Below are 9,392 nucleotides of genomic sequence, written 5' to 3'. Positions count from 1 at the left end.
GCATGACTGCAAAGTGCTACAAAACTTTTCCAATACAAAGGTTTCATTCCATAAAAATTATAAAATCAACTTAGTTTTCTTATAAGAGGTGCTGCAAATGTTCCTGTCGGATCTGTGGTTTTCACAGCGGTGAGTCTGAAGATTATTGTCTTCTAGATTATTGTGCCATGTAGTCTGGTGGAAATCTGCAGACTACACCGCACAACAACCCAGAAGACAGTAATCTTCAGGTATGTACCTGTTAATCGCTGTACAGACCAGATGACTTTTGAGAAGCCCACCTGACTCCAAACCTCAACACCATCTAAAAAACAAGCAGGCTGCGCTTTCCACACTGTTGTACGGGGCAAAAGCAGTGTGTGATGAGGATAATTTCCACAAAGACCTGGAGTTTCTCCAAAATCACTTCAAATAAATCAGCAACAAGCAGATTCTCCAGTCTCACAATTTTCCATGCATACATGATCCAGCTTTGATAATTTCTTACCTTTCACTCGCATAAACAGATTTCTGTCGCTAGTTTTCTTTGGCCCATCAACAATGACTCATGTCTAAAACCACAAGTCACATACAAGTGTGGAATGGTATACACTGACAAACAGGACATTCCATTGCGGCCAGGGTCAAGAAGCACACGTCTCCATTAACCAAGTCAGCAATGGAAGAACAATGCTCATATCTCACGTGATCCTCTGAATGCTTGTGCTGAAAATATCAAAATCTTTAAGTCATAAGTACAAGGTGAAATCAACAGACCCATCTTCTTCTGATTCACGTTACAATAATTATATTTTATTCTGTACAAAAGTCAGTTATAAAATATTTCCCATCATGTTGTATGGTGTATAGTGACAAAGGTGCTGAATATAAATAACAGGAAAAACATCCACTGTACCATTTGATAAATCCACTACACATCAGCACACACATGTCAAGTTCATCTGGAGAGGTTTTTAATGGAATACAGTAATATGTGCGCGCGCATACGTAACACACACAGACAGACAAAATCATTACAGCCTTTACAACTGGCTGGACTGCAACAAAAATTCTGTAACAGACTTTGCTCTTTTCTTGTTGGCATTTGAGCATTTGTTTTATACTTTTTTCCCCCTTTAATGAAAGCTGAACACAATTTTGGCTGATGGTGAGCTTATTCTAGTTGTGTGCCAGGCCTGAATTTCTTGTTGTAATTACTATTATCATCCATTAATAATTTGTGTGCTCATTGCAACTAAAAGCCACCAAACTAATAACTGCCAATCATTCTTGTGTCCAGGGAATGATTCAGCAGCACTTGCAAAAACCTTGTGTAATAACTGATTCATGCACACAAGTTTGCTAACCTGGTATGACCTATCTGAATCTCGAACAGCAGCTGCCTTAGGAATAAAGAGGGAGACGGCCATCGACTTCAATTCTAAATGGAAAGAAGGAAATGGCAAGTGCAGATTCATGGCAAAAGACGTGCACCAAACAATTCACAGACTTAATGCAGTACATGAGACATTTCAAATCAAAATAGAGACTTATTTTATGTGCATATAAGCACCAATGATAATTTTCTGAGAATCACTGTTGCCAAAACTATCATCTTTAAGTAAAATATCTACTGCCCCTGAGTACAATTAGAAATCATAAAACTAGCTTACCTTACTTCATGGACAAATAATTATTCAATTCAACGAACAAATTAAATATGCCATTTACACATACATTTATAATGTGATATGAGTATAAACATCAAGTGAAGTGCAAGTGGAAAGACTGAGGACATATTCCTTCCTAATATTATCTTTCTGAAATCTTAAACGCATTTCACGACCCTCACGCCTCAGGCCCTTCACATGGGCTGCGGAAGTTTTCTGCAAGCTTGTGTTCTGTCGCTGAACTTCATATATGCTTATTTTAGGAAACCAATGAAAAAATCTGCCTCGTGTGATCGATCATCTCCGTTACCTTGCTGGTATTTTCAATGTGAGTGACAGTTATTTTCTTGAAACTCTGCACAGTGAATATATCAACGAATCCAACGTACGCTTGATTATATCCTTTAGTTTCCGTACTCTCAGGAAACTAAGGACAAGAATCACAGACCCCTACTGTGAGGTACAACACACATGCACTACCGCACAAGAGTTAAGCGCGATGGATGCAGCCTGGGAAGTTACATGCTCCACTACTAGCAGACCAAAAAACATTTGCTTGTTCCAATTTGATGTTAACTTTAGTAGTAATACTTTGAAACAACGGAAGTTAGAGCCAATAATAAAACAAATAAATTAATGGAGAAGCGAAGAACAAACACATGAGAAATATCTTTATACTACAGACCAACATTCTCAACTCATGAATCAGCATGTTACAGGGACTTTCTTAGCTCTTGCGTACAGTATGCAGATATTCTATCTAAGAAAAGTATTGTTACACAATTATCTTCTGGATATTGCACCATGTATTTTGGCCGCATGCCATTATGTTAGAGGAACATACTGCCCCTCTCATCTTGGCTGATGCAGGGACAGGAGACGGATCATGGCACGGGGACCGGTCAATCGGAGCCAGCCAAGGAATGAGAGGGGAGATGATGAGAGAATCATGATTAGAAGAGAGTTTTTTGAGGGCACCGGAAATGAAGGCTGGGACATGTAAGAAAGGGTAAAATCAGCCCTTATGATGAAGGCGGTATGTTCCCCTAAAATGCCGGCAAACAGCCAAAATACTCCACTGTACGACGACTCAAATCATCTCCATTCACACTGCAAAAGAAACTCAGAACTTACACAAGTGCTGCTGGCCCAAGGTGTTTTTCTTAACCCCTAGGAATGCTTTAACATACGCTGTTGATAACAGGTACAACCCCCAAACCCAGTTTGGGCGCACATTGACACACCCTCCATTGCATGCTTCACAAATAAACTGCCTCTTTGTACATAAGTGTTTGACATTATCGGTAGATACGACACAACACATTCCTTTAGCAAAATCTGAACTATCTTACATACAGTTTTAATATAAATAAATTCACTTAACCTTGATTACTTGTTTTGCGACTATTTTTTATGCATGAAATATGTACAGCATAATTCAATAGCTTTGCCATCTCCTCCTTTGTTATAAACAAGTTTATTACAAGATAAAACAGATATATTTTCCTATCTACATATTGAACACAGGAGAACAAGGAAAAGAAGGCGGTTCAGAACAAGCAGGGAAGCGACTCAGTTTATCAGCTACTGGATACGTTCCGTGGCGACTTCACAGCAAACAATTAAATGTCACACAGCAATGGAAATGCGGAAACAGAACGGCAACAGACAGCGCACATCACAAATCATTCTCCAGCAATATTAAGCATCAGATAACGTGACTCACAAACACACGCGTATGTGTACCTACAGCTGCTTAACCTACAAGTTCAGAATTAGAAAACAAATAGATCTATGCTTCCATTTAAACAAACATTCTTTGGAAGTCCTGGATGCACCAAATTTGGCCGCTTTAACGTGGCGTTAAAGATGCTGGATCAATTCCACTGCATGCAGACTGTTCGGTGATGTGAGCAACTTACAGACAAGGCTTAAGCTAGCAAAAGAAAAGCAACACCGAAGCCCCATTATCAGCTTTTGCTTGCAATTCTCAAGGCACTGAATGCACAGTGATTGAGTACGGCAGTACTACTTTCAGGGCCACGAGGGGGAGCGATCGGAATGGCGAGTCGTGTTCAGCATAGCTCAGCGTTACTCTAGAATTAAAACAGAAGACAAACTTCCAGTGTGAGTGAGCTTCTGGGATGGCATCATGCTAAGTACAAAGGAAGTCCCTACACTGTTCACGTTATACACTGGAAAGGTACGGAAGGAATCGATACTCAGCTTACGACAAGTTTATCCCACACAATAATATGGCTATTCCTGCAGATATTTATATTATGGGTATACATGTGTTTTGTGTGTGTTTGTGTGTGGAAAAGAAAAAAATACAGCAACAGATCCACTTATGGCACTTAAATACTTATATACCATATATACACATAATTACATAGCACAATTCTAACCACTGTTTCATTTCTACAATTAAGAAGTAATTTAGCTTTGGCAATGTATTTGCCATCCTCCGCTATCATCTCGCGTTGGGTTTACGTCTCTTCAGACGAAGACAGACAGAAAGCGTCACAAAGGTTTCAAATGTGGGAAAATTAAAATTATGAATGAGAAAGCATCTTGTTGACTGCTGGAGGCTGTATCACATCTTGAAGCTTGTGTATTGTCACTCTGTGGCTGCATAAAAACAATAATAAAAGCCCTAGAAAACACGTAACAACGCGTGAACGAAGAGTGAGCAAGTGATCCGACACGGACACGCGTCACGACGCGCGTCGCCTCCTCTGGCAACTTTCAGGTCCAACTCAATGTCTGCATTGCACATTCTCTTTGTGGCCTGCAGAGCTTACAGGGGTGCGTAACATGGGCAGAAGAGACACTTTAAGGCACGAAACCAACTCTAAAATCACAGTTGGGGTCCAATTTCTGATGCAGAGCAATGTGAGGGCATTCTAAGGCAACGTAAGCAGTCGCTTGTTTCCAACCCATACATGCTCTGAAGAGCTTCAGTGAAAATAATTTGGCTTGAAGACTGATCGTCACCATGGTTTTGCATCCTCTGTACTCTCTCCGGGCTAAGGGCTTTTGTTCTTGGTATCCGATTTTTGTCGTCAAATTATACGGATAGATTTCTGGGATAGGTTTTCAGAAAACAGCTGAATTATATGAGCACGTCAGCAGCTACAACAACTTACAGCGTACAGCGCACGACTGGCAAAGAGTCGAGCTCCCACAAAAGAATGCCAAATTTCAATACTCTGTCTGATGTACATTGTGTTCTAAAACTTGCATCCTAGAAAATATGTCCATTCACTGTAACGAGGCAACTATAAGAAATAGTACTTTGTTTACAATGTTGGTACTGCTTTAACATGGCTACTCAACTATCACAACATACTCGTCAGTGTTGACATACACACGTACAAACATCCACCTCCCACAACAGTTCCCTTTGTTGCAAAGGAAGAATAAGTTCGCTATAGTCCGCATGATGGCCGTTCCGGTACGTAATTGTGGCGGTGATTTATCACAAACATGCATCGTCATCCTGCAGTTTTCTTTCTGTTCATATTCGCTCTTTACAGCAGAAGGGAAACTTCAGTCCACATCCCAAATGCTCAAAGAGTTCGTGACTGTAAAATAAAAATTTGGACTCAACTCATTTCTTCACATGCGAGCAGAGATAAATGCTCGTCCGCTATCTACGAGCTAACGTGTTTCAATAAACATACGACTTTCCCCTGTAATCACATTATTTATACAAGAAAATAAGTTATCTCTCGTTTCCAACAAGTATCACGTCCATATTAACTCTCGTGTCACACGTTAATTATACCAGTACTGTAGACAGACACGCCATATAAAATATTCCATTTTAATTACACTTCTTCTTCCATGTTCGTCATACATCTTGAACTAGATCCAGTCCAGTCTTATTTCCTCCTCAATTGCAGGTTTACAAATAAACGTATGGGCCAATAAGTGAAGTAAATAAAAACACACTTGTTCTGATTCATGTCACATCTGTGGCAACAGACGGGCACGCGTTCTTGCGTGTTCGGAGGTAACGACAGCTTCACTTGGTTCCATCTTTCCTGCGCCATCTGTTCGACTAGGACACGCCTCCAGAGACGATGCATCGGCGACGGAGAGCAGCCTGTTCGTTCAAGAACGACGGATGGAGAGCCTTCCGTGCCTAGGCGGAAGCCACGTGCGGCACATATAAATAATGTACAACTATAATACACGGAGGAGGAGATGACTTGATCCTCCTCACCGCCCGACTAGCCGCACTGTAAGGTATAACAGTACGCCGGACACCACCGCCGCTGGCAGATGGCAGTAGCTTGCACCTCGGGCACCACTGTACGTTAGCTCTTCATTCTTCACCACTTCGTTTGGATGTTTCTCATATTCATCTGCAATAGAAGCATTACGTGAATTAGTATGATGCGCGCGCAAACTCTGACAATGAACAAATGAATTTAGTTTAAATTAAGAAATGCACAAAAGTTTAACACGTCAGCACGGTTCGCATATTATGAAAGAACTGAAATTTCTGTTTTGGTTGCAAAAAAAACTCCACCTAGGGAGTACAGGACCTTAACGTGGGTGGTGGAGTTTGCGTATCCCCACGACCCCGAGAGCTATGAAGAAAAGTGAAAGAAGATGTTATCAACTATTTGAAGTACCAACTCCAACAAGGTAAACTGATACTAATAATACTACTCATTCGATATATTACGATTACGAAAACTGACTTTATGATTGATCTTAAGACGAAGATTTGCAAGGGTGGAGTTGGACGTTGAAAGTTGTCTGACCAAGAACAATTGGCCTCTGAACAGCGACGTAAAGAACTAAAACATCAGACCTATTTAAGAAATAAGGAAGAGCGAAAGAAGACTTACAATGATAGACGAGACCATATTAACGACACACGTAGAAAAACTTATTCGGTAAGAACAGAGAAGAAGAAAAATGGCAGTGGAACCACGGTTCCGGAGAATCTGACGTAAATATGTAAGACACTAAACTAACCCCCATCCCCACCCGGGGGGAGGGTGTCAAGTGGGGCTAGTTTAGTTTCTTACTCAAGATTTAAAACGCAACCGACCCACTCAACAAACATTACAAACAGTGCCTGAGTTGAACATCGCGCTACTCTCACTTCAGTCATAACGCAAATAAATAATGAACTTTCATGCAACATTAAAGAAGACAGCTTCAGAGGCCTCGTAAAACTCTGTTTTCTACTACTGTGTGTACGCAAATACAAGCTACGCCTGAATTTTAATAAAGTAAAAGACTTGCTTATAAACCATGTAAGGGTTCAAATTAATTTCACTCAAGCGTGAATCGCATTAAGGAAAACTTCAAAAGACATCGGACGCAGCAAGTCAAGACAACCAACTGCACTGCGTGCGCTGGCACATTCTGCCCGCCTACTCACGTCCAGTTCACCGGCCAATCAATGATCATTTCTTAACCATCGAATTACCGATATGAGGGAATGCTCTTAATTTCATTGTGAATCTGATTTGTTACTTTTTTCCTCAAAATTTCAAAAAAATTAATGAGTATCACTGCACGGACAAGTAGCGTGTCCATTCAGTTCTTAGCCCTTCAGAGCTCAACTCTCTTAATGGAAAATCAACAGAATTAAATAATTTTCACGCATCAGAGCAGGCCACAAAGCTTCTTCATCAGCTGCTGACAGTTCACTCTCTTTCCGTCACCTTCAACCAAACCGAAAGTGCAGCACACAAGAAACGTACTGGTCTTTTTGGTTGTAGACTTGACATTATAGTGAGGAATATCCATGTCCTTATACGAAGTCGGCTTCGCTGTGGTTGGGAGCGGAGTCGTGGTACTCGTGGTGGAGACAGCCGGCGTGGTAGGCACGCTCGTACTTGCGGTCGTACTCGGCAGGCGGTTGAAAACGGCTGTGAACAGGAGGAAACAGTATTAAGAGACAATGAGTTTGTAAGGATCTTTAACTCGCAAGTTATGAACCCCTGCGCTACTTATCGCTGTGAATATTCACTTACTGCAAGTCTGTTGAATAAAAGAGTACAATTTCCACTGCATTACTTTCAATTCTGCAAACCTAAGAACTGAGAATGGAACCACATGATGGGCAAGACAGGCAAAATGGCACTTGGAGACAGCAAACCATGAATAAATCACACATTTTCGTGTGCCAGTCTTTAAATTCACGCTTACTCTGGTTATTCAGGTCCTCTGGTCGACAGCATACTTTGAAGACGACCTTCATATTGTGGGTGGAGCAACGTCCACCGACACGCCGATGCAAGTCATCCTTGGAGGACGTGGCTGAAAAGTACAAACTGAAGTTGTAGGTCACATTTCGAACAGGAGACACGTACGTATATGTAATATAATACTTAATGCACGCAGAAACACTTGAATTTTAATATTTCTTGTAAGTTTCTTTCGACTAGAACGACGCAATTTGCTTTGCAGTGTCGAAAGATGCATTTGCAGTAGACGATACATAAACGCAAGCAAAGTATTTTTAGCCCCTTTACGAATTCTCCACTAAAATTCTCACTTACTTATTTCTAAGATGGCTGTCTTCTGGGTTCTAGCATCATGCAGTTGGGTAGATGACCTGATAATAGAGACAGCAAGGACCTCCGAACATTGTTAAACTTCTAACAGACCCAGACGACAGCCACCTTCAGACTCACCGCTGTGAAAACCTCAAGTCCTACTTCTTATTTCTAATTGTAAATGACATTCAAGTATCAATTCCAAAATCCAATGCACTTCTTCACACTGCAGATGCAGTGAATCATCCTAATGGAATATTTCAGGCTTCCAGATATAACATTGGGGCACCGCGCTTGTGGCCACATCGTTGCAATATTTGTTACACGTGTGCGGCGTTCGTTTCGCAGAAGTAAAATTATCCATTCTGTTGAAAAACACAAATTGAACTTCAAGAAAGAGAATAATTGATCTCTCGTAATAAACCCCTTTTGTTCGGTGACAAATACACGGTACGAGGTGAGGATTAGAACACGCGAAGTACGACCCCGCGCTCCTGTCGGTAAATGCGTCGACTTAGTTGGAGTTTTCAGTTTTAATTGAACCTCATACATCACATCTTAAATAAAGTAACCTTTTTTGTTTGAAGTTTTCACAGTATACGCAGCCCCAGCCGGCATAATTTGGAAAACAGAATGAAACCTCAACTCTTTGAAATTTATTTCCTGATATGTATATTAATAGCATCTTTGAACATTCCATGGAGTCTAGAATGGTTCGCACACACCAAGTTCAAGACGCCATTTTATAGAAACACAACTCATGCATTTTAATGCAATCATCAGTTCTGATTACAACCAACAGATGGCATACGCATGATAAATTTAGTATCTTAATTTTGACTTTCACTGTTAATTTAGTGGAAATCATTAACAATATTATGATTTTTTTCAATGACAAAAGGAGAAAACTTACATTACAGTAACAGTGATGCATCACAAGAATATTTGAATTAATCAAGAGCAGTCAAGTTTATACGGATAACAAGTGAATACTTACTTCATAAATCTTTAAGCCAGTGGACAAAAGATCTAAGTTGATGTGTGTAATGGATTAATGAAACTTAAGTATGGGGTGCAATGGCAAAATGTTGATTCCACGAAAAATGAACGTGACTCTCAATGTGGTTCTTGATTGAAACATTTTCCGCGAAGATAATTGGAATTACAGGGACACAGTACTCAAGAAACACTTCCATCTCTGTTTCAGAAGCTT

At 40.5% G+C, this 9,392-nt stretch overlaps 1 protein-coding gene across 5 annotated transcripts in view; it reads right to left on the bottom strand.

Annotated features, from left to right (window-relative positions):
- Positions 1-770: 770 nt before the first annotated feature.
- Ephrin (ephrin) overlaps positions 771-9,392 on the bottom strand; it is a 516,038-nt gene continuing 507,416 nt past the window's right edge. For all 5 annotated transcript variants that reach the window (XM_087355747.1, XM_087355748.1, XM_022058666.2 and 2 more), the window contains 3 exons: positions 7,830-7,940; positions 7,382-7,549; positions 771-6,022 (listed from right to left, as the gene is read on the bottom strand). In XM_087355747.1, coding sequence (XP_087211873.1) covers positions 5,877-6,022; positions 7,382-7,549; positions 7,830-7,940 — 425 coding nt within the window. In that variant the 3' untranslated portion in view covers positions 771-5,876. The remainder of the gene's footprint in view (positions 6,023-7,381; positions 7,550-7,829; positions 7,941-9,392) is intronic.

This window comes from Zootermopsis nevadensis, unplaced genomic scaffold, assembly GCF_977971745.1.
Source record: "Zootermopsis nevadensis isolate Lab colony 2312 unplaced genomic scaffold, Znev_1.0 Znev_ptg000025l, whole genome shotgun sequence".
NCBI lineage: Eukaryota > Metazoa > Arthropoda > Insecta > Blattodea > Termopsidae > Zootermopsis > Zootermopsis nevadensis.
This window is presented reverse-complemented; position numbering and strand designations above follow the sequence as displayed.